This window comes from Aphelocoma coerulescens, unplaced genomic scaffold (genome assembly GCF_041296385.1).
Source record: "Aphelocoma coerulescens isolate FSJ_1873_10779 unplaced genomic scaffold, UR_Acoe_1.0 HiC_scaffold_56, whole genome shotgun sequence".
In the NCBI taxonomy this organism is placed as follows: domain Eukaryota; kingdom Metazoa; phylum Chordata; class Aves; order Passeriformes; family Corvidae; genus Aphelocoma; species Aphelocoma coerulescens.
The window spans coordinates 2,414,652-2,440,008 of NW_027183905.1; the positions used below are offsets into that span (position 1 = coordinate 2,414,652).

Here is a 25,357-nt window from a genome sequence, read left to right on the forward strand (position 1 = left end):
CGTGCTGTGCTGGCAGAAGTGGCTGCGGCGGGGGCCGAGTGCGGGCAGGAGCGGCCGAGAGCCCAGCGCTGCCCCAGCCCGAGCTGCCGCAGCTGCATCGCTGCTCGTGCTGGGGGATCCGAGAGCTCTGGGGGGCAGAGCGAGCCAGGGCTGGGTGCTGGGCCTGGGGGGAGCAGGAGAAAGGCTGGAGGAGCAGGGCTGGAGACCAGAATGTTGAAACGATGCCCGTGGGAGCAGCAGGTGGGATTCTGCAGGAGAAGGAGTAGTGTGAGAAAGAGGAGTGTGAGGAAGAGGAGTGTGAGGAAGAGTAGGGATACAGGAGGAGGAGCAGGAGGAGGAAGAGGAGGCACTGAAAGGTTCCAGCACTCGCTGTATCTGCAGCCTCCCCCCCCCATCCAGCAGGTGATCAGGGAGGGGAATCCACAATTTTCCTGGGGGTGAATCTTGGTGTTTCTGAGGTTTCTTGGGCTCCATGTTGGTGCTTTGGGTTCTTTTTGTGGGGGCTGAATGTTTATATTTTGGAGGGCGTTTTGTCTGAATCTTTGTGTTTTGGATGTTTTTATAAACACAAGATGCCTGGTGATAGACTTGGGCAGGAGGAATCCCCAGCCCAAGGCTCTCACCCCTTGTTTTTCCCCCCAATCCAGGATTTGTCATTCCAAGGCGTGGCCGGATGGAGGAAGTGGAAAAGCCCCGGAGATGCTGCACAAGGATGGGCTGCAAACGCAGCCCAGAGAGATCCAAGGAGGAAAGATCCCCCCTGTGCCAGGAAGACGGCCGGAGATCCAGGGGGAGCTCTGAGGTGGGGGAGAAGCCTCAGGGTGGGGAGAAGCCCCACAAGTGCCTGGAATGTGGGATGGGCTTCAGCCGGAGCTCCAGCCTGATCGAACACCAGAGGATCCACACTGGGGAGAGGCCCTACAAGTGTGGGGAATGTGGGAAGGGCTTCATCAACAGCTCCCAGCTGATCCAGCACCAGGTGATCCACACTGGGGAGCAGCCCTATGAGTGCTTGGATTGTTGGAAGAGCTTCTGGCGCCGCTCTGACCTGAGGGTACACCAGCGCATCCACACTGGGGAGAGGCCCTACGAGTGTTCTGAGTGTGGGAAGAGGTTTCAGAGGAGCTCCAGTCTCCTCCTACATCAGCGCATTCACACGGATGAGAGGCCCTTCCGCTGCCCCGACTGTGGGAAGGGCTTCAAACGCAACTCCCACCTCATCACCCACTGGCGCATCCACACCGGTGAGAGGCCCTATGAGTGTCCCCAGTGTGGGGAGAGCTTCTCCAGGAGCTCTCACTTGACCCGACACCAAGGGAGGCACCGCTAAGGGAAGCCCTGCGAGTGCCCCGAGTGCGGGAAGAGCTTCGTGCGCTGCTCCAGCTCCATCCCCGTGGGAGGATCGGCGTTGGATGATCCCCAGTGACCCCCGTGGGGCAGAGCCCTGGTGATCCCCGTTCCGGGTGATCCGCGCTGGGTGGGGGGAAGGTGTTGGAGAGATTTCTTTGCCTTCTCCTTGTGCTGCTGGGATTTGGTTGGGAATAAATTCCCTCCCTGTGCCCAGGCTGGGTGTGTTGTGCCCGTGCCGGTGCTTGGGGCGGGATCTCTCCCGGTCCTTCTCTCAGCTCCTGGGCCTTTCCTTGTATTTCTCTCCCTGTGCAGTAGCAGAGGGCAGGGACAGAGCGGTTTTGGTGTCTCCCGGCATCCAGGCAGGGCCAGCCCAGCCCCGGGGGTTTTGAGGGGCTTGTGTGGGTCCCCCATTTTCAGGATATCCCCGCTGGAGGAGGGTGTCCCCCCTTGCTGCAGCCCCAGCCCTCAGGTAGCGCTCAGCCGAGCAGAGAATGCCCTCAGCTGGGGCCTCGTTTTTGGGCACAGCTGAGCCCCTGGACATCTCCATCCCCCTTTTGGAGTGCAGCTGAGCTCCTGCATACCTGGATCACCACTTTTGGGGCTCCATTGGGCTTGCACAGCCTGGTTTTGGTACCAGGGATGGTTGAGAGGTGGCTTCTGAGAGAAGGATCTGGAAGCTTTCTCCATATCTGGCAGAGCCAATCCCTGGCAGCTCCAAAGATGGAGGTGCCGGATGCAGAGATGCCCCCACAGCCCCTGGGAAGGAGGGAGGAGGGGGAGGGTGGTTTTAAGGGTCTTTTTTTCCTTCTCATTCTCCTGATGTTATTTTTTCAGTGTCGTCAATTTCATTAATATCTCTAATTAGAGCCTGTTGTGCCCATGCCGGGTTTTACTGAGGGATCTCTCCCGGTCCTTATCCACCCGGGAACCCTCGGTTCCATTTTCTCTCCCCTGTGTGGCTGCGGGGGGCAGGGACAGAGTGGCTTTGGTGGGTGCCTGGCACCGGGCCAGCGTCACCCCAGGCCATGGGCACCCCTGAGATCCTGCGTCCCTGGGGACACATTTCTGGGCACAGCTGAGCTCCCACCTGCACCGCACCCCGAGGTTCCCCCTCCAAAAAACCCCACTGCGGGGCTGCAGCGTCCCTAAAGCCCCTCGGCCAATCAAAATCGTGGCCAGCACTGGCCTTGGGGCGAGTGGTGGCAGCTGGGGCCGTACTGGTGGCACTGGTGGTGCTGGGAGCCCCCCGGCTGTGGGCACGGAGCTCTTGGGTTATAAGGGGGGCAGGACGCAATGGGAAAGGGGGGGAGAAGGGGAAAAAGGGGTGATGGGACCCCTAAAATGAGTGAGAGGTGGAGGGGACCCTAAAGGAAGAGCAGGAGGGGGCTGAAGAGTGGGGGAGAAACGGGTGGGAGGGGCTGGGAAAGTGGGGAAAAGTGGAGGATGGGACCTGAAAACTGAGCGGGAGTGGGCTGGGGATTGGGGGATTGTGGGGGAAAAGGGTGAAAAGGGGGGAATGGGACTCCAAAACTCCTCTGGGGAGCAGCTGGAAATGGTGGGAGAGGGGATGTGAAATAGGGAGAAGGGTGGAAAAGAGGAAGTCAGAGCATGGGCAGGAGGGTCCCGTGGCGGCCGTGGGGCACAGGGGGTGCGGAGCGGGGATCCGGGGTGGCTCCCGGAGCTCTGGGCGTGCTGGGGGCTGCAGGGGGGCACCCCCTGAGCTGTGTCCCGCACACACAGGGGTGTTCCAGGGGATGATGAAGTCCGAGTGTCACTTCATTAAGGGCACCGAGCGGGTGAGGTTGGTGCAGAGGAGCATCTGACAGCGGGAGCAGCAACTGCACTCGCCAGCGATGTGGGGCTGTTTGTGGGGGACAGCCCGTGTGGGGAGAAACAGGCGCAGTGCTGGAACAGCCATCCAGCCAGACTGGGGTACAAACGGGCTCTGGCGGACAGGCTCTGCCGGCACCACCGCGACATCGTTGCCCCGTTGCTCGCGGCCCGCAGAGGTGCAGAACGTCGGGCAGAGCGAGTCCCCTCGGGCCCTGCCCTGGGGATGAGCCTGGAGCCCCTCAGCCCCCCTGGTGCCCATCCCCGGGGCCTCTTGTCCTTCCAGCTTCCCCTGAGCTCTCCACTCCCTCACAGTCCATCCCAGTCCCTCCCAGTCCCTCCCAGTCCATCCCAGTCTCTCCCAGTGCCCCCGCGCGTGTCCATCGCAGCCCTGCGTGGCGCTGACGCCCCTCAGCCAATCAGAGCGCGTCTCTCTGATGACTCATCAGTTGCCAGGCAGACCCGCAGCGCCGAGTGCCCCGTGCTGGACTCGGCCTCCCAGTGCCGCGCGCTCCATTCCCAGTCGCTCCCAGTGCCCTCCCAGTGCCTCCCCAGTGCTCTCAATCCACTCCCCTCTCACGAGGGCAGCTCACTTCGCTCAGAACACCCCAGCCCGAAGCTGTCTATGCTTCTAGGCCAATCTCTTGTCCTGTTTTTCGGTGTTGGGCATTCCATCAAGAGTCACCCTTCTTTTTAGCTTTGGCAAAGGGGCTGAGAGAGGGTTTGGGGGATCCTCGCAAGGCAGGGAGCAACTGGGATGGGGTTTGTGGAGTCCTGGAGGAGATGAGAGTGGGTTTGGCATGCGCTGGAAGGTTTAACGGCGTTCTGGACAGATTGTGGACGAAAAAAAGAGGGGTTTAGGGGGTCCTGATGGCTCTCTGGGGCGTTTTTTGAGAGGTCCTGACCCCTGTGGACCCCCCAGAGATGGCAGTGGACACTGCCCGCAGCAAGATTCTGATGGGGATCAGTGACTTCATGTTGGGCTTCATCTTCCTGGCGCTGGGGCTCGGCTTTCACTTGCTCGAGGAGGTGACGGGGGGTCCCGGGGATCGCATCCCCCCTCCCCCAGAGCGTGTGTGCCCCCCCGGGACCCCCAGCCCAGTGTCAGCCCCTTTGCTCTGCCCACAGAGCTCCTGAGCCGCCGGCGGCCGCAGTCCCTCCTCGTGGCCTCGGGCCCGGCCGGGACCCCCTGCTCCATCCCCACACTGATTTTGGGGGGGGTCGTGTGTCCCCCCCAGCCCCACTTTCACTCTGCCCCCACCCGGCTGCTCTCAGTGTTCCAAATAAAGCGTCCCAGTTAGGCCCGGTCCCGTTTACTGGGGCAGTGGGGAGGGACTCTGGGGAACCCCGCAGGGGAGCTGAGATCGGGGGAGCAAAACTGGCCCCAGGATGGATCAGGAATGGGGCCATTTGTCCCCACCCCCCACTCTGGGTGCTGGGAGCCCCCGGCTGCGGGTGAAGAGCTCTTGGGTGAGTGGGGAGGGGTGCAGGGACGATGGGAAAGGTGTCTGAGAGGGGGATAAGGGCCGGGGGGACAGCGGGAAAGGGCTTCCCATGAGAGTCCCTTCGTTTCCCCATCACTTCATCTCTTCAGCTGTTCCCTGGGGCTCTCGGTGGGGCAGAACCTCGTGGGGGGGTCCCCAAACCCCTGTCCCTCCCTGGGGGTCTCATGGGGGGTTCCTCCCCACCCAGCAGCTGGTGCTGAGGTGGCCGTGGGGCAGAGAGGGGTGGGAAAGGGGTGTCCAGGGGGGTCCCTTGAGCTCCCAACCTGCTGAGGGGTGCTGGGGGCTGCTGGAGGGGGGCACCCCCTGACCTGTCTCCCACACAGGTGTGTTCCATTCCTGGGGAAAAGCCCACTGGCACTTCCTTGATGACAACAACTGGGTGAAGTTCATGGACAGGAACATCTACAACTGGGAGCAGTTTGGGCACAGGGGATACCCCAAAATTTGGAGGTGGGATGGAGTTGTTTTGAGGTGGAATTGAGCCCTTTGCAGTGGGATGGAGTCGCTGTGAGGCGCCTTCGATCCCTCTCGGCTTTTGGGGTGCAGAGCTGTGAGGGACTGAAATGTTCCGGGTTAGTGGCTCAAACCATTGGCCACCGGCAGCAGCAGCGGGGCCTTTGCTGGCCGTGGGCACAGGGAGCGCCCGGGGGCACAGGGGGGGAACACCCAGCCCGGAGGGGCCGAGCCGGGCCTGGAGCCAGGGAAGGGCAGAGGCCGATGGGAAGCAGATCTGGCCAGGTGGGACAGGGCTTTGGAGCAGGGCAGCGCCCTCCCTTACACAACTGGCCCAGCTCTGGGAACCCGCCCGGGCCAGGCCCGGGACATGCACACGGAGGCCTGGAGGTTGCCATCCCTTCGCATGGGCCATGCCTGGCTCAGCTGCGCTGCCGGGAGGGGCAGGGCCATGTCTTAGAAGGGGCCATAAACCATCAGAGCCCCCAAAGTGCCCCGGGATCCACAGTGTGACATCGGACACTGCAAAACTCCCCCGGGGGAGGTACCTGGGTGTTCACCCAAACCTGAACCTGTATTAACCCACCGAACTTGGAGTTTCCGGGGCTTCCCCAGCCCCCACGGGATCCAGCCTGGGACCATCACTTACACCAAGGACAGGGACATTGGAACAACCAAAACCAAAAGTTTTGTTCCTGATCCAGGGCTGCTGACTGTGTATCCTTCTACTCTCATACTTTCTTTGCCCTTACACGTTTCCACGTGTTACTTTTATGCTTTTAATATTACTGGAGGTGGTAACCAAAAGGGCTCCAAACCCCCTTCACACAGCAACCAAACTGTTCTGAAATAAACTCCACAGAGATATATTTATGAACACAGATCTTTCACTGTTGTTTCACTCTCATCTGCCCCAGGGGAGCCATGAACCAGACCCTGGGTCACCCTCGCCTTCAGGGGCAGGGCGGAACAGGAGCCGGACACGGGGGAAGCTTCTGGAAGCTGCTCAAGGAAGCCACCCCTGGAGGCCCCCTATTTCCAAAGCCTGGCCATGCAAACCCAGGACACTGGATCCAAACATGGATCACTCAGACGGGGGGCACCAGGGCTCTGCCTGTCGTGGTTTGACGCAGCTGAGCGTCAAGCACACGAAATCTGTTATTTTTCACAAGAGGAAAATAAGAAAATATTGATGAAAGCTAGAGAGCTGCGAGGCAGAACAGGTTCAAACTTAAACAGTTGCTGTACAAAGAAAAAGTTTATTACCAACAGAATTAAAAGTAAAAAGAAATAACAAGAAATTCAAGCAAACCTCACCTCTCTTCCAGCACTTCCCTCCTTTTACCCAACTCGCAGAAAGGAAGCAGAACATGGGATTTTAGTCAGTGTTGCAGTTCTTGAACAGTCTCCTTGTTATGCTTAAGGAAAAAAGGGTTTTCTTCTGCATCATGTGGTTCCCAAAGTGCCACCAACAGCAGACCCGCCCGGGAAGAAACAATCTGCTGTGGTGTAAAACATCTCTGCCCTGAAACATCTCACAATTCCTTCACACTGCCAGACATGGGCCTTCACATGGGGTTATTAATCTTTTTAAGGATAAATTACTTTGGCCTGAACACAAAGGGTTGGGTTGTTTTTCTTCTTTTTGTGACAGGAAGTCTCTAAAAGCCTCTCAGTACTTCTATATAGCCTGGCATAGGCACTTTTCATAATTTTCATGGGTCACAGGTGAACTTTCCATCCCTCCATGTACTCCAAATGGATCAAAGAGACAAACAGTCTGTGATATTACAGTTTCTTACCACGGCCTGCAGGAAGTTTTTTAAGCTGCGCGCGAGAATCGCGGCCCCGCCCTCTTTTCTCCCGTCGCCATTTCCAGCTCCGTCCCACAGGACTCACTTTCTCTTCTCTCTGGCTCCGAAGCCGCCACGTTGAAGAGTGTTCTTGTTCGGGCTCTACGGTGGAGAAAGCCTGGCTCCCTTTGTGCTGCTGGCTGCGTGGTGTCCTCTTCAGTTCAGCGTGGAGTGTGCTGGCTGCAGACAGGAGGCTCCGCCGGCTCCCGCTGGCTCCGCCGGCCCCGCGTGGAGAGGAGAGGGACCCGCCGGTGCCAGGGAGCCGCGCCGGATGGGTTTAGCTGTGTGGCACTCCATGGCTGGCTTTAGCTGCCTGCGGCTCTGGGACAGTTCCCCCCCAGCAGTGACACGGGGTCTGTGCTGCGGCGTTGGGAAAGGAGGGGGTGCAGGGGCCCTGACCCGGCGGGGCCCGGAGGCTCCAAGGCCCCCCCAACTTCCGGCAGGAGAGCTGGAACAAAAGGAATTCCCGCCATTCCGTGTGGTTTAAATAAGAAAACGGAGGACCCCCACAAGCCCCTCACAACCCCCGGGACTAAGCTGGCCTTTACTGGATGCCAGGAGACACTAAAAACTCTCTGTCCCTGCCCTCTGCTACTGCACAGGGACAGGAAGTACAAGGAAAGGTCCAGGAGCTGAGAGAAGGACCAGGAGAGATCCCACCCCGAGCACTGGCACGGGCACAACAGAGCCAGCCTGGGCACAGGGAGGGAATTTATTACCAACCAAATCCCAGCAGCACAAGGAGAAGGCAAAGAAATCTCTCCAACACCTTCCCCCCACCCAGCGCAGATCACCCGGAACGGGGGTCACCAGGGCTCTGCCCCACGAGGGTCACTGGGGATCATCCAACGCCGATCCTCCCACGGGGGATGGAGCTGGAGCAGCGCACGAAGCTCTTCCCGCACTCGGGGCACTCGCAGGGCTTCCCTCAGTGGTGCCTCCACTGGTGTTTGGTCAAATTTGAGCTGCTGGAGAAGCTCTTCCCACACTGGGGACACTTGTAGGGCCTCTCCCCAGTGTGGATGCGCTGATGTTCGAGGAGGTGGGAGCTCCTCTGAAACCTCTTCCCACACTCAGAACACTCGTAGGGCCTCTCCCCAGTGTGCATGCGCTGGTGTACCCTCAGGCTGGAGCTCCACCCGAAGCTCTTCCCACACTGCAAGCACTCATAGGGCCGTTCCCCGGTGTGGACCACCTGGTGCTGGATCAGCTCGGAGCTGCTGGAGAAGCCCTTCCCACATTTCCCACACTCATAGGGCCTCTCCCCAGTGTGGATCCTCTGGTGTTCCCTCAGACGAGATTTGTAGCTGAAGCCCTTCCCACATTCCAAGCACTTGTGGGGCTTCTCCCCACCCTGAGGCTTTTCCCCCACCTCCGAGCTCCCCCTGGATCTCCGGCTGCCTTCCTGGCACAGGGGGGCTCTTTCCTCCTTGGATCTCTCTGGGCTGCGTTTGCAGCCCCTCCTCATGCGGCATCTCCGAAGCTTTTCCTCCTCCTCCATCCAGCCACACCTTGGGAATGACAAATCCTGGATTGGGGAAACAACAAGGGGTGAGCGCCTTGGGCTGGGGGTTCCTCCTGCCCAGGTCCATCACCCGGCATACTGTGTTCATAAAAACCTCCAAAACACCAAGACTCAGCCCAAAATGCCCCCAGACATCAAGACACAGACCAAAAACTCCCAAAACATCAAGATTCAGAAAAAAATCCCTCCAAAATATAAACACATTCAGCCCCCACAAAAAAACCAAAGCACCAACATAGAGCCCAATAAACCTCAGAAACACCAAGATTCACCCACGGGAAAATTGTGGATCCCCCTCCCTGATCACCTGCTGGATGGGGGGGGCAACGCTCCTGGGGCTGGGGGGAGGCTGCAGATACAGCGAGTGCTGGAACCTTGCGGCGCCTCCTCTTCCTGCTCCTCCTCCTCCTCCTCCTCTATCCCTACTCTTCCTCACACTCCTCTTCCTCACACTACTCCTTCTCCTGCAGAATCCCACCTGCTGCTCCCACGGGCATCGTTTCACCATTCTGGTCTCCAGCCCTGCTCCTCCAGCCTTTCTCCTGCTCCCCCCAGGCCCAGCACCCAGCCCTGGCTCGCTCTGCCCCCCAGAGCTCTCGGATCCCCCAGCACGAGCAGCGATGCAGCTGCGGCAGCTCGGGCTGGGGCAGCGCTGGGCTCTAGGCCGCTCCTGCCCGCACTCGGCCCCCAGGAGGCTGCGGGATGTGGAAGGATCAGGATTTTCTTTCATCGATCTTGTTTGGGTCACTGGAGAAATGAATGATTTTGCAGAAAGCTCAGCAGCTGTCAGAGGATGAGCACCCACGGGCACTGAGGGGGCTGCAGGAGAGGCACAAGAAGCCCCTGCAGCACTTGGCCAGAAAGGCTCAGCAGGGCAATGCAAGAAGGGATGAGCAAAAGGCCAAGGTGAAGGCAAAGGCCATGGCAGAGTTTCTACAGCCCCCCAGGGATGAACCGCAGGGCCCAAGGGGGCCCCAGCACCCAGGGGACGGCGGCGGCCACAAGCACCTGGCACAGGCATTGCCCTCCTCGGCACGGCAGAGCCCACCCAAACAGCCCCTGGCAAGGAATCAGGGGTCCATCTGCAGGCCAGAAGGACACTGCAAGCACAGACAGCAGCACCCTCAGCACCAGCAAGTCCACCCCACATGGACATGGATTGTCAGGGCTGGCAGAGCTCCCAGCAGACCAGGGACCCACCGCACCAGAGCCCTTGAGAACATTCAGGGCGCGTCTGGATCGAGACGAGGCCGCTCCTGATGGACACAGGGGCCTCTCGATCCACTCCGAATCTGAGACCTAAGGGGGGAAATGGTCAAGAAGTTCCTTGATTATTCAGGGAATAAGTGGGAAAGATGAGCAGGTGTGTTTTATTCAACCACTATCAGTAGATGTGGGGGATGGGTTTGAAATGCATCAATTTCTGTTTGTTCCTAATTGTGATTATAATTTACTGGGAAGGCACTTGGTGGCTGAAGTGGGAATGCAAATTCATATTGTCAAAGGAGATACAGAGGCTAATGCTGCTGGACCTTGGTGTCAAATGTGTGCGAAGGCCTCTGCTGAAGGGAACCCAGAAGTGTGGGCAGCCCCACGGAAATAGGGAAAATCAGATATGGAGCCTCTCCAAATTCCTCTGAAGCATCCAGGACAAGTGGTGTCTAAAAGCAATACCCTGTTCCAAGGGAGGCAAGGAAGGGGTTACAGCCTCTTACTGAGTCCCTGCTAAAGGCAGCGCTTCTGGAGCCAGGCATCTCTCCCTACAACTCTCCTCTCCTGCCAGGCAAGAAACCCCATCATGGACACCAGAAGGAAAGCACAATTTTCAAGGCTTCAAAAGCAGATTAACTGAGCCTCCTGCCCTGGTCCTCCCACACAGGGAAAAACCATTTGAATTGCATGTGGATGTTAAACAGGGCCATGCCAAAGGAATTCCTGGGCTCAAATGTTTCACCCAGTGGCCAGAGAGTGGCCTCATTGTCTGCAGAATTGTGCAGCCCCGGCTTTAATGGCAACTGAGGCCTGAAAACTGACAGCAGCAGAATCTCTCATTGTTCAAGCCTGGCATCAAGGTAAAGCTTTGTTAACCAAAGGAGCCTCTAAATGGATGAGCAGCGCTGGGTTCTTACAGAATGAAACTTGTTGGATGGAACAGGAGGATTCAGAGTTGAGGACAGGGGAAGGGTTGAACCCAGCCTCCTGTTTGAACGGCCCTGGACACGGGGCTGGCAAGAAACCCATGGCTGCAGTCAAGTGACAGAGCTCCAGAGCCGGCCTAGGAGAGATTGACCAGACATTCCCTGGCCTGAGGGAGAAAAGGTGTTTAGGGATGGGTCTGCAAGGGCAGCAGAAGGGAAAAGAGTGACAAGACACGCTGCTCTTAAGGAAAGGGAAGGAGACAAAGCGCAGCTCAGCGCCCGCATGCTCAGCTCAAAGGGCCGAGCTGGGGGTGCCTGGAAGAGCCTGGCACTGAAATGCCCTGAGCAGGAAGGCTTCAATATCTTCTGCTAACAGCATGGCAGCTCACAGCGGGGCAGAAGCATTTCCGACTGCTTCAGCAATCCCTGCCTCAGTTCTTAAGGCATGTTTGGAACAAACAATTCCAAGATATGGGATTGTGGAAGCAATAGACTCAGACAGAGGAACTCATTTTACAGGAAAGATCCTTCAGGCTGTTCTGGCTGCTTTAGGAACACAGTGGGACCTCCAAACGCCCTGGCACCCCCAGAGTTCGTGTCGGGTGGAAAGAATGAATGGGGAAATAAAGAAACACCTTCTGAAGCTGCTGAGAGAAACCAAGATGCCACGGGTACGGCTGCTGCCATTGGCTTTGGCAAGAAGAAGAGCCAGACCCAGGGCAGATATTCAATTATCTCCCCTCCATGTTTGGAATTCGTTACCCTGGTGTGATAAATGAGTGAATTCCTTACCCTGGTGTGATAAATGAGTGAATGATAAATGTTGTCTTTCACAGATATGATTTTAACACTTACAAGTGATGATGGATTATGTAGAAATAGTGTTAAAGTAAAATGTAGTTAAGTACAAACGAGATTAAGGTAAATTGTAACTTCGAAATAGTTGTAGTATGTTAAGAAATGTCTTAATAAACACACGGTAATAAATGTCTTTTGAGCTGAGAAACTACAGAGCCAGGAACCAAGACATCTTAGAGAAACAAAGAAGATAAACCGCATGCATCCCAGGAAGATTGTTACCTCATCAGAGCTCACACCGCCCAAGGGAACTGGCAGCTGCAAATGAGGCTGGAGACTGCGGAGGCACCGGAGAGAGGGGGCCTGTCTGCAGTTCTGAAGCGATCCAGAGGACTGAGGCGGTGTCCTGCTGGGGGAAGGGGCAGAAACGGGACAGGGGGAAAGGGGAGGGAAGTGTAAATTCCTTTCTGGGTTAATGAATATGTAACAGTTCAGGAGAGTACTTAAGCCCACAGTAAAATGAATGGAGGGCGCCTCTGGCAACATTGCCAAGCGCCCCAGGCTGTGATTTGCCTTTGTTCTACCAATAAATGTTCAATGTTATATTGCTAAAAACTTAGCTTTTGTATTCATTTTCTTCAACCTTGATCCTCATACACTAAAAAGGTTGTTGGAGAGTTTTTGTTCTTCCCACAGTTTTGGTGACAAGATTACATCATTAGAAGGCTTTTTCTTAATAATCCTACTTTGATATTGTCAGCTGGGTTTGGGCCAGGGGTGTGAGAGCCAATTTTCAGTCTTAGGACAAGAAGCAGCAAAAATCTTTATTGCTTTGGGGCTTTTTTGTGTATGTGTGTGCGTGGCTGTTAGTGATGACAGAATTTTGGAATGGGTTTTTCGATGTTCACCTGTAGGTTACATTTTGCAAAACTGGAAGATCTTTAAAGGAGACCCTTTAACTCATAAACAGTTAAAAAAAAACATGGAAAAAAAAAAGGGAAAGGAGCAGGTTATGGGGGTTGGGGGGGGGGGGAAGGCCCATAGGTGAGTCACCTGAGGGCTGCCCCGGAGGAGAAGTTTCCTTCCAGGCAGCCAGCAGAGGAGCTTTAGAAATGAAAATTAACTCTGCTGGGGGAAGTGTGCACAATGTCCCAGGCTCTCCTTGCCTGCCAGAGGAATTGGGCTGATTCCCTCTGCCCCTCACCCCAAGCTCTGCCTCCCTGCACAGACGGAATTTGCATCGCTAAAGGCAGAGCCCACACTGAGCATCTCGGACTCTGCAACAGAAATCCCTGAAGCTGCAAAGGAAAACAGCAAACGGAGAATGTTGGGAGAACTTCACTCACAAAAGCGGGGGGGAATCATCCCTCTCCCCACTCCAACATCTGCTGGCACTGTCTGGGTTATACAGGGTGGGTTTGACCACTGGGCTGCTTTTGCTGCCACAAGGTCAGCGAAATCACTTGGGAATCCAAGGATGTGATGATTTAATCAGAGAAAAGAGGTCAATTGATGCATCCCTGGCATTTCTGGGAGCGCCCAAAAATGGGGAAAAGATGAACGGCCACCAGAACAAATCCTGTAACACCATGGAGCAGCCCCTGGGAACCCGAACAAATTCATACCAGGTGCCAGAGAACCCATTAATCATTTCAATGCATCATTAGATTACAAGCTGTCCTCCAAATCATAACCAAGCACACAGCTCCAGCTCCTGACCTTCTCACCCACCAATCCACTCCCATGAGCAACGCCACATTTCACCCTGGGATGGCATCAGATTCTCTTTCAGCAGAAGGACCAGGAGGTTGTGGAAAATTAAATGACTCAAAGTGTTCTTGGCAAAGAGATGGCCAAGGAAAAGTGGGGAAACAGAGAACAAAGGAAATAAAACTTAACAGAGCCATGAATATCGGATGTAATACAAAGTGGGGGTGCACATTAAGGGGCACATGCAGCAGGCGCATCGGGAAGTCTGTACCTTCCAAGGACCTCAGCCACGGGGGAAAGGGACACGGAGATGCGGCCGCGGAAATCGGCATAAAAAGGAGGCTGCGTCCTCCAACACTTGGACAGAGCCCACGGGAAATGCCCCGTGGCCTCTCCCTTGCTCCAGGAATAAAGTTCCTTTTACAGGACTCCTCCGGCTCCTCTGGGGACACAAACCTCTGGCCACGGGAACTTTCCCGCACACTCCCGCCGACGGGGCAGCCACCTCTGTCCTACCCACAGCAGCCGGGACGAGCCAGCGCTGCTCCGGCACCGGCTCCTGCCGAGGCAGCAGCGGCAAGGAGAGCGCGGGCAGCCGCTCCCGCAGCGCCCTCACGCCAGGGCGAACACGGCGCCCACACGGCACAACGAACCCGCCCCAGCCCCCTGCCGCCCCCTCCGCCCGCAGCCAGCGCCGAGCCCCGCCAGAACCGAGCGCGGCTCCCACCTGCGCTGGGGCCGCCTCCGAGCTCCGCCGCCGCCTCACCGGGCTCCGGCCGCCGCCGCCGCTCCCGGGCCCGCACAGACGCTCCGCCAATGGCGCCTCTGCTGCGCCACGGCCGCCCTGCCGGCGGCTCCGGGCCCGGGCTGCTCCCCGCTCCGACCAATCAGCGCGCCAGAACCACGACTGACGGCAGCACCGCCCAATCGCAGCGAGGGGCGGGCTCTGCACACGGCCCAGCCTCGCCCCGCGCTCCCAGCGCCCCCCGGGCTGCGTGAGGGGAAAGCCGCAGCTGAGGAACAGCCCTGGAACGGGCCCGGCCCGAGCCGCCATTCAGCTGGGAAGGGAAACAAAGCTCTCCGCTGCTCCCGGCCCGACTTGCCCAGCCCTGCGTGTTGGCTGCCTCCGGCTCCTTGGGAAGCCCTGCGGCCTCCCGACTCCCGCCCCTAATTCGGAGCATCAGTGCATGGCTTTGATTTCGTTGTTCAGGCTTGGCTATGGACTGTCCTTGTCTGCTGCATTTTCTGGGTTCCTCTTGGATGCTTTGAGCAACAGGCTGTGCCCCGGGAGGATCCTTTGTGCTCCTTTGTGACAGAGGAGAACCTTCCAGGCGGTTCTTGCGGGAGCTGCTGCTGTGATGTCACGGGAACGCTGCCGCGTCCTCGCCGTGTTCCCGTTGCTGTGGGCACGGAGCCCTCAGTGTCCAGAGCGGCTCTGGGCGCCCGCTGGTTGCCGGAGGATCCTCCTGCCCGAGGCATTCTCAGCAGCCAGCCCAGCCCCTGCCGGGTGTCCTTCTGTGCTTGCAGGGGTACAGTCTGCCACGTGTGCAGCACGGCCAAAATGATCCAGCAAGCGGTTGCTGCAGTTTGCACTCTGTACTCTGTGGCTTATTCGGGGTATTTTTTAGCCCACTTGGCACGTAAGTCGAGGTTTTCCCTGGCTGCAGCGTCGGTGCCTTCGGGCTCGCTGTGTGCTTTCTGTTCTCCCACTGGCACTGAGCTGCCTTTGTAACCAAATTGCCATTAAGACACCGCTGGTTTGGGAGAGCTCCTGCCAGCAGCTGCAGCTGAAAAAGGGGGTGTCTGCAGCCAGCGGGGCGTGCACAGCATTTGCAATGGAGCCGGGGGGGTTCTGTTCCCTCAAGCGCAGAGTCTGTGCCAGCGGAGCCTGGAACTCCCTGCGTTGGCTGCTGCAGCCAAGGGCTGACACAGCCCAGGATTCTGTGCTGTTCTCTTGCTTGCTGTGCGAAGGGACTGTGGCTCCTGGAGGGATGTTGTGGAAGCAAAATGCTCTCTCGGGTTGTCCTTGCTCCGTGGGAGTTCCCACCACGGGCAGGTTTTTCCTAACAGCATCTGGTTCGTGTTGCCTGTCCCGTTGCAGGGCACCTCACGCGTGGATCCCGAGCAGCTCCTCCTTCGGTGAGTGGGAAAGGAACCTTTGGTGGTCGGAATTGTGCAGAGAGTTGTGAGCTTGGCGTGTGGCAGTCGAGCGCCAGCCTGGGAGGCTGAAGGAAAGTTCCTGCCAGTGTCTTTGCAGCAGCAGCAGTAGCAAAGGGATCCCTGGCACTTTTCTCCTTCTCTGCTGAAGAGCTTTTGAAGAGCTGCAGGTCTGGTTTTGCAGGCAGAAGATTGCTTGCTGGCTTTAGCCACGGTGGAATATGGAATGCCCAGCAATAAGTGGCAATGTCGACTTTAGCCCATTCCTAGTTTGAACAGTTCCGAATCCCATTTCTGCTTAGTGCAGCTGGATGTGTAGCTGAGGATAAATAAGGCGATAACTGAGAGAGAACTTCCTGTCCCTCACGCTACCATCTGTCCACAGGGCACAAAAGCAGCATCAGCTCCTCCTCTGGCTCCCTGTGCTTCCAAAGAGGAGGCCAAAGAGGAGGAAGACAGCAGTGAACTTCCCGCTGTTCTGGCGGATGATGGTGAACTTCCCTCCGTCCCGGGAGATGAGGGCAAACATCCCACGGTTTGGGAATACAACAGTGAAGCTCCTGTGGTGTGGGGCGAGGATGGTGGACATCACCCGGTGTGGGACGAGGACAGCGAGGCTCCAGTGCCATGGGAAAAGGACGATGGACATCTCCCAGCATGGGATGAGGACAGAGGACATCCTGTGATTTGGGAAGAGGAGGCTGCAATTCTCCCAGCATGGGAAGAGGACGGCAAACGTCCCGTGGCTTGGAAAGAAGACCAGGAACCTGCTGCATTTTGGGAAGAGGATGGGGAACCTCCCTCTGGTTGGGAAGAGGACACTGAACCTCCCTCTGCTGCGGGATCCTGGACTGAACATTCTGACAGCAGCACAGCCCTGCAGCCAGAGGGCAGAGAGGAGTGGTGCCTGATGCAGCTGAGTACGTCTGCTGTGCTGCTGTGTGCCAGAGCAGGGTGCTGCGTGTGTGTCTCAGCATCAGCTGCACCCAGGCTTGCTGTGCAGCTGAATGTCACAGAGTCATTTATTGTCCTTGCCCAGCTGAGACCAAGGGGCTCCCGGCCCCAGGGAGTGGGGCTGCATTTTGGCCCTGCTGCAAGGCGGGGTCTCCATCTGGGAGGGGGTGTCTTCCATGTGGTTTCTTTCAGGGAGCACCGTGAGTGTGGGGGAGCCTGCCGAGAAATACCTGGAACTGGAGCAGGTTGGCCAAGGGTAAGTGCCCGGCAGTTACTTCTGCACAAGCAGGGGCCAGGTATTTGCTGGTGCAGGATCAAGTGAGAAGCCAGGCAAGCTGCAAACAGCCTCAGACACTGGGCCACGATCCTGCTGTCTCTCAGTCCTGATCAGAATTGGTAACTGTGGTCAGAAGGCACCGTCAGAGGCCCCTGAGGCTGGCAGTGTCCTGCCTGCAGCAAGGAGCAGGACCTGGAAGATCTTCTGTCCCTGGAATGTGATTGCCTGAAAGAGCAGCTCACCATCTGGTGACTGTCAGAAAACAGTTCTCAAGAAGATTCCTTTCAAATAGTTTGCTTCCTAAAATATCCACCGGTCAGGATTATCAACATAACAGTTTAGAAACAGAAACCAGAGATGAACTAATAAGTGCCCTTTTCAGCACAGGTAGTAAGCCCCGTACATTCAGTAATAGACACAGAGCTGCTGCACTGGGGGGGGAAATGCATCAGCTGCCTGATGGCAGGGCCCTTGTGGATCCTGCAGCTCGTAGGCAGGAAATGGAAAAGGATGAAACACATTCTTCTCCAGTTCTTTAGACACCTGCTCCCACCCTAGGTTTTGGACTAAAGTAATTCAGTGTGGACATTTGGGATTTGCTCCAGCCCTTTTCCTTCGTGTTGGGCCTCAGTTTTCTCTCGCACACCTTGTGTGGCACAGGGCTGGTGGCTGCTGTGCTGCTGTTTGAAGGGTCGATGCACCCAGGTGTTTTGTAAATGCTGCAGGCAGCAGAGATCTCCTGTCTGGGCTGGCTTTCACTCCCAGGGCCTAAAGCACTGCTTCTTTCTTCTCTGCTGTTCTGTCTCCAGGGCTTTCGGAACCGTTTATAAAGGACTCGACAGGGCCACTGGAGGAGAGGTCAGTGTCACCACGCTCAGCGCGTCGGGCAGCTCTCGAGGGCTTTCCCCTCTGCTGGGAGCTGTGGCTGCAGCTTTGGGGGGCCAGCAGAGCTTTCCTGCACAGGCTGTTCCTCTGAAGGCACAGCAGTGTCAGCCTGCGGAGCACGGCTGGGACAGACTTGAGCCTTCTGAAGTGCCCAAAGGAATGCAAGGAGGGCAGCGGTGTCTGTCAGAGCAGGACACGCTGGCTTGGTCTTCATATCTGAAAACATCAGTGCATCAGCTGGTGGAGGCTGAGGCCTAATTTATCTTCATCCCAGCCTCGGACAGGAACACTGTTTAGCAGTTTTTCCATCCTGCGTTTCATCTTCCAAGAGTACCTCAAGACCTAATTAAGGAGTGATCCTGCTTGGGATCACTTTGGGGTTTTAGTCCTACTGCAGCTGTTCCCAGAGAGAGGGAGAGGAATGAGAAGATGGATGTGCAGAGCAAAGCTCTCTCCTAAACCCTGCAGCTGTGTTTGGGTCTGGTGTCAGTGACAGCCCGTGACAGGGATCATCTGAGCAATGTTTGTGCGTGTTTGCTCTGTTGTGCAATCCCAAACAGAGCAGTTGCGTTTGAAATCATGACCAAATCCCCCAGGATTGCTAAAGGGTTCCCGGCTGTTTTGCTCTGTTTTCACAGAAGCAGAATTACTTCCTGCTTGCAAAATGTGTTTGAATGATAATGAGAGTGGTGGTAAACTAAGGCGGTTTGAGAAGACTGCAGGTGCAGAGAATGCTGTGAGAGCTTTGAGGCTGAGAGCTGAGGGCCCATTTCTGCAGAGCTTCCAAGGCCAAATGTCTCTGGCCCTGTGTCCTGTAAGCGGCCCCGCAGCGAGCAGAGAAATGGGCTGTGGGAATGTCACTTGCTGAGCCCGGGTGTCCCATCCCAAGGCAGTTTGGCACAGCCCGGCTCCGTCACTCCACAAAGACTCGCTCCGTGTTTGCTGCGGCCTCCTGCCCCAGACTCCTGCAGTTCAAGGGCTGCAATGTCCTTTCAGGTGGCCATAAAGAAAATGAGTCTCAGAGGGCAGAATGGGGAACGAGCTGTGAATGAGATCCTGGTCCTGAAGGACAAGAAGAACCCCAACATTGTCAGCTTTTTGGACAGGTGAGTGCTTCAGCTCTTATCCCGTGCACGGGCCCTGCGTTAATCTCTCCTGGCATCCGCAGTCTGGAGCCTGTTTTGAAAAAGCCTCACCCGGCCGTAGCTTCCCAAAACAACAGCCTGTCAGTTCACTCCCTCCGTGTGCTTTTGTTGCTTTGGTTTGGTTTTTCCTTCAAGCTGACCCAGTTTTCTGGGTCTTATGACAAGTGCTGATAAACCCTGTCAGAAATTATTTCCCTTGGCTTCTCCTTCCCAACTCTTTTCCATTGCTGCAGATGCCAGGAAGACCAGGTTCTTGTTTCCAGAAATGCCTCATGTGCCCCTTTTGCAATGGCCTTGCCTGTTTCTGAAGGGACTTTCTGCAAGGTTTTCCAAACACTTGACCACTTTTGTCCTACGTGCGGCACGGCCCCCTGCCCTGGATAACTCTGGAAGTTGTGTTGCCTTGTTCTGGAGGGAACGGTGGAAGTGCTGAGTTCAGATGCTGAACCAGCTGGGGGCAAGTGTTGTGGTTCCACATTGATCTGGGCTGCTGCTAAACTGCATTTTTCACCTGCTTGCCATCTAAGGCCTCTCCTTTTCCACAGGCGTCTCCTTCTCCTTTAGACTGTGCAGATCCCAAGGACAGTGCAGCCTGGCAGGAATGTCTCTGCATCGGATTCTGTCCTCATTTACAAGTGACCTGGAAACAAAACTCCACTCGAGGCTTTTCCATCGGGGAATTGAGCAGTGCACGTTCATCTCCATGCCATTGTTTGCCTCTTCCAGCTTCCTTGTTGATGAAGATCTCTGGCTGGTGATGGAATACATGGATGGAGGAACTTTGCAGGACGTTGTCAGACAGACACGCATGGCTGAAGGAGAGATGGCAGCTGTCAGTCGGGAGGTGAGGGATCCTGCTCGTGCTTCCCATGGACACAATGCTCCTTCCAAGCAGGGCCTGAGAACAGGAGTGGCTCCATGCTCAGAGCTTTGTTTCTGTGTTATTTTTATGAGCTGGAGAAGAAAGAGCCTCTGAAGTGAACGGCCTGCCAGTGTCACTGCACTTCCACTCTGCTCTTGTCCTCTTTCCTGCTGTTGTGGGACTCTGTCTTTTTTGATTTGATTTGCTGTTCTCAGCTTTGCCTTGAACCATTTGCCCGGAGCTTGTCTGCACTGCACTCCTGGCCTGGCACAGCAAAGCTGCTGCTGGCAGAATTCTAAACTGTCCTTTCTTGTGTGCTGTATTCCGGCCATGGATTTCCACCCTCGTGTTTCTTGCTCTCTCTCAGTGTCTGCAGGGCCTGGATTTCCTCCACTCAAACCGGGTGATCCACAGAGATCTGAAGAGCTCCAACATCCTTCTGGCAACGGACGGCTCTGTCAAGCTGGGTGGGTGTTCCTGGTCAGGCACGGCGCTCCCGGGCTGCGGGTGTGGGGCTGCTTCCCAGTGACGGCCAGAGCCCCACAAGTGCTGCTGGTGGCGGTGCCCGGCCCCTGCTGCCAGCTGAGAGCGGCTGCCCCATGCAGAGAGCTCAGGAGAGGAGCAGGGTGTCAGCAGTGGCTTTGCTCTGGGTGTGGCCCTTGCAGAGGGGCGGGAGTTGGAATCTGAAGCTTCAAGGGAATCACTAAAAGCCACTGCATGAAAGCTGAGGGTTCCTTTAAGGGTCCACTTCCATCTTGCCTTGGCTACAGCCCTGCGGACTTTTCCAGCTGGATTCAGCAGTGCATTCTCAGACTGAGAGTGGGCAATCTTTGTGCTTGGTTTCCTCATTCCAGCTGCCTTTGACAGTGTTTGTTTCTGTCCTCAGCTGATTTTGGCCTCTGCGCTCAGCTGAGCCCTGAGCAGGAGCAGTGCAGCTCCATGGTGGGCACTGCTCACTGGATGGCCCCAGAGGTTGTGACCAGTTCTCCTTATGGCCCCAAGGTGGACATCTGGTCCTTGGGCATTGTGACCATTGAGATGGTGGAAGGAGAACCTCCTTACTTTGAGCACACGGCGGCCATGGTAAGAGGCAAATTTCCCAGAGTTTGCAGAGGCCTGTGAGCACAGAGGGACCCGCCCTGGGAGGAGCAGCCCGAGGGCTCTGCCCATCAGGAAGGGAATTCCCAGAGGATTTGAGCCTGAGCACAGACAAATATTCTGCAGTCTCCAGAATTTGCTTTGGGTTTTAAGTTGTTGCAGCTCTTCTGTCTGCAAGGATGACCTGAAAACATGAAGCCAGAGCATCAGCTCTAACCTTATCTTGCAGAAAACCCCAGACCAACCCCAAAACCCACACCCAAACCCAACAAGTTTTCTGAAGGAGTTTCTGAAAGAGGTTCTGCGAGATGAACTCCCCCTGACTCTTCTCACTGGGAAACTTGTCTAAAACATGAAGATGATTGTTTAACATCCCCATAGTCTAACATATTTCTTTCCTCGCCCAAGCTACTTTCTCCATGTCACCAAGGCTGAGCTTTCAGCAACCCAAACCTCGGGTTCCTTGCCTGGCAGTTTCTGGGACGGAACATCTTGAATGCATTTACTTGAGTGTCAGTGGCACTGCAGGGATGCATTTGACGTAAGAATCCTTGGAAATACCACAGGCAGACTCTTGCAAATGGCCTGTAAAGCTGGTGTCCATATTTGGAGAAGCAAAATGGGCTATTTCTGATGGAGGTTCCAACTAACAAAGTCAGCCAATGACATTGGCTCTCAAGGCAAGATCATCTGGATGTTGGAATGGCTGTGGCTGCAGCAGTGTTTGGCTTTTTTGGTTGGCATAGAAGAATGAGCTCTGAGCAGCATCTCTGCCAGGGTGGAAAGTGTCCCTGGAGACTGGGGCTGAGAAACCGGGGTCGCTGTGAGCACTCGTGGGTGTGAAGGAAGCTGGCAGAGCTTTTTCAGAAGTGTTTGCTTTCCGCGCAGGCTCGCTGTCTGATCCGGCAGAACGGGACCCCGCAGCTGCAGGAGCCCAGGCGCCTGTCGGCTCTGCTGCGGGACTTCCTGGAGTGCAGCCTGGAGCCGGACGAGGAGCGGCGCTGGTCTGCCCAGGAGCTGCTGCAGGTGGATGCGAAGCGGCTGCAGGGGAAACAGCAGCACGAGGGAGGGGTTTTCTCGTGGGGCCCCGTCCAATAGTGTCCAGTCTCGCTGCTTTTCACATGCAAAGCCAGCAGAATCCTCGCCTGGTTTGGCTTGGCAGGGTCCTTTGCAGGTCATCTGGACCAGGTGCCCCGCAAGGAGCAGGGACATCTTCAAGCAGATCAGGTGGCTCCGAGCCCTGCCTGACCTGAGCCTGGATGTTTCCAGGGAGGAGGCACCTCCCACATCTCTGGGCACCCTCTGCCAGTGTTTCCCCACTCTTCTGATAAAAAAATTCTGCCTCAGATCTAATCTGAGCCTGCTTCCCTCTCCTGAGTTTCAAACCATTCCCCTTTGTCCTGTTGCAACAGAGCCTGTGAGGAACTTGACTTGGGAAAGTAACAGTTGATTTCTTTCTTTTTCATCCTTTGGGCAGCACCCATTTTTATCATCAGCCAAGCCTCTCTCCAGCCTGAGCCCTCTGATCGCTGCAGCAAAGCAATGGAAGGAGCAGCGGAGGACCTGAAGCACCTGGGGACAGCTTTTCGTTATAGTAGTTAGGACAAGTGGATAGTTACGGTAGTTAGCACTGCTAGTTAGTTATGGTGGTTAGGACAGCCTGGTAGTTATGGCAGTTTTTTGAATAAAAACTCTGTTAAACCTCAAGTCCCTTGACGTGTCCCTTCCTTGTTCCAATGTGACTCAGCTGCCCGGAGCAATGCGAGGGGAGAGCGGGCCCAGCCTTGCCCAGAGCTGAGCCCCAGCAGAGCCCCGGCAGAGCCCAGAGCAGCCTCAGCATCGGCAGAGTCAGCCTGGAAGGAGGCGCCTGGAGCCTTCTCGACTGCAGCCGACTCTTGTTTACAAACCGCGTGGGGTGGGAAATGCCACTGGTTCTGCAAGAGGGCAGAGGGGGCCCGGGGAAGGCCCAAGTGCTCCAGGCGAGGCAAAAACCCGCCCAATGCTGGAGAAAAACCACGCCTTTTTCCCCTCCTACGTCGGCCAAAATATTGAATCCTAAACGAAGTCAAACGGGGCAGGGGAGGAGCCCAGGCCCTTCTGTCCCTGCAAACCAAAGCGTCCCTTGCACGGCTCTGAGCCCCGGTGGCCCCGCGGGCGTTGGTTTCTGTCGGGCTCGCTGCCGCCAGCCCAGGGCCAGCCCGGGACTGAAGCCGACTAGCAAAAGCTCGTATACAATTAATCACCTTACAGTACCACAAAATTCAAATAATCCTGTTATTCTGAATCATTTTCTCTCACTGCAGTCTTCAGGCGAGACACAACTGCCCTGGGCAAAAGTCTGGGTGCGGAATTTACTCACTAACCAGTGGGAAGGCTGCATGAGCTTATCGTTTGGAGTCGTGGGTATGCTTGCGTTTCCACAGATACTGGGGTACGGTGGCTACCTGCAAAATGCGTTCGCCCTGACCTACGGCACCAGAGGCAGAACAGGCAACCTCCAAATGATGACCAGAACGCCAACCATCCAAATGGCCACCAGAATGTAGATCATCAGCCATCAGACTCTTCTGATGATGACCAAGATGTTGACCATCAGGCAGATGGTCCTTCTACAAGCAGAGACTGGGATGGTCCTCCCACAAGCAGAGACTGAACTTTAAATTTCTTGTTATGGAGTCAGATTGTTAAAGCCTTAAGGACATATTTAGAATTAATAACTGATGTAAATTTCTATTTAGGATTAATAGTAGAGTTGTTCTCTTATCAAACAAAAAGGGGGAATTGTAGATACAAAAATGCTGCTAGCAAGGATTTTCTTGCTATTTTCTAAGTCCGTGAGAGACTTTTCTCTCTCACAGAAGAGGTGGCAGGGAATGCAAACAACCAAACTACCTGCAACCTTGAAAAGTCTTGTTTATGGTACAGTAGAAAAATATTTTGACAATGGATGTTTTAGGATTTTAGCCAATCCCCAAGGGGAGGCTGATCCTTTGTCCAATTAGACTCTGAAGAAAAAAGTCTATAAAAGAGTTTGTAAAATAATTAAATAAATCAATCTTGCTGCACAATTCCTGCCTGCTGGACCTTCTCTCCTCCTCTTCCCTATGGCTGCGGGACACGGTGATACACCCTAGGGCCTAGGCCTGTGGTAATAGCTTTCTGTTCAAGTTACAAAGCATTTTAAACCTTTCTTTGCAGAGTATCTTAATACATATCAACCAATAAGCACCATACACAATACTTTTACATTTGGCTATAGCCAAATAGCTACTACCATTACCATATTATAGTCATTATTATCCAATCACAAGAGTAAGCAAGTTACAATTAAAGCTTACAATGGAAAGTTCTCAGACCTTTCTTCCACCTGCCACATCGACATTTGTTTGCCGGTGATAGCTCTCTCTTTTTGGTAAAAACATGTTTTCTATTTACTTATGCTCTTCTTGAGACTTATTTACTTGATGAAAAACACGTCTTTGTTTGTTGTCACATACCTTTGTTCTAATCATAAAAATCTCCTTCCAGCTCATCTCCAACCTTTGCCTTCTCAGTTATTCAATGATCACTGGTTCAGCAAAACACCTTTTCTCTACATCAAAACTTACTTTCATTTCTATCTCACCCTCAGTTTCTACATTCAGAGATCTTTCTGCCAAGCCTACATATCTGTGAAACTTTCTTACCAAACTTTCATCCTCTCCAACAGGGGACTGAATGCCACGGACAGCGATTGCTGAGAGTTGGAGATTCCAAATGCTCCAAGGGGCCCGAGGGAACCGCGCTGCGGCCTCGGGGCCTCCCTGGGGCACCACGGGGACCCCCTGAGCAGAGCGACTCTTCCCGCCCCCCAAAATCCGCAGCTTTGGGTCAGCTGAGGAAAAGAGCTGGCAAAAGGGGCTGGAAAGGGGCTGGAGCCCGAGGGGACCCCTCAGCCATGGCCCGGAGCAGCCACAGGAAAATGCCCCAGAAACCAAGGAAATCGATGGAAGTAATGAGGAATTTTGGAACTCTTCCCGCTGCTGTTTCCAGAAGGTCCCGGCCGGGTCCTGCCAGGAGGAGCCGGGGACAGGGAGGGGCCTCAGGGCTTAATTGGGGAGAAAAGTTGAATTGGGGCAAGGAAACTTTAATGGTGGGGAGAAAATGTGAACGGAGGGGATTTGAATGGGAGGGGATGGTTTGAATTGGGCAGAGAAAATGAATTGGGGAAGGAGCCCCCAGCCCTCGGCTGTGCCCCGAAGGTGCTGCCAGTGGTTCCCCTGCTCCCACCCCCCGGGCTGGGGGCGCGGAGCTGCCGCTGCTCCCCAGGAATGCCACGGGATAAAAACTCCACTCAAGCTTTTATGTTCCCAGTCATTCCCAATAAGATCCCAGTTGCCCCCAACATGGTCCCAGTTGTTCCCAGTCATGCCCTGTATGGTTCCTTTCACTCTCAGTCCCACCCAGTAGAGTAAGGTAGGGCCCCAGTCACTTCCAGTATGAACCCAGCCACTCCCAGTCAGTCCCTGTGATGCCTTTTGCCCCCATCATGGTCCCAGTTGCTCTAAGCATGATCCCAGTATGAGTCCAGTCACCCCCAGGATGATTCCAGGTAACTTCCCAGTATGAGTCTGGTTTGATTCCTGTCACCCCCAGTATGATTCCAGTCACTCCCAGATACTCCCAGAACTATGCCAGTCACTCCAATATGACCCTGTCACTCCCGGTATGATCCCAGTATGACCCCAGTATGGGCCAGCTGCTCCCAGGATGATCCCAGTTGCCCCCTGCATTTTTCCAACTGCACCCTTTCACCACCACTGTGGTTCCAGTCACTC

General features: G+C 55.5%; 1 protein-coding gene across 1 annotated transcript in view; it reads left to right on the top strand.

Annotated features, from left to right (window-relative positions):
• Positions 1-25,357, top strand: part of LOC138101927 (uncharacterized) — a 958,962-nt gene that overhangs the window by 545,652 nt on the left and 387,953 nt on the right. The window contains 13 exon segments of the mRNA XM_068999675.1: positions 822-1,320; positions 1,768-1,819; positions 4,078-4,252; positions 5,009-5,135; positions 14,690-14,802; positions 15,754-16,239; positions 16,466-16,529; positions 17,360-17,408; positions 18,432-18,541; positions 19,307-19,424; positions 20,445-20,525; positions 21,429-21,619; positions 25,176-25,245. Of these exon segments, the coding sequence (XP_068855776.1) occupies positions 822-1,320; positions 1,768-1,819; positions 4,078-4,252; positions 5,009-5,135; positions 14,690-14,802; positions 15,754-16,239; positions 16,466-16,529; positions 17,360-17,408; positions 18,432-18,541; positions 19,307-19,424; positions 20,445-20,525; positions 21,429-21,619; positions 25,176-25,245 (2,135 nt within the window).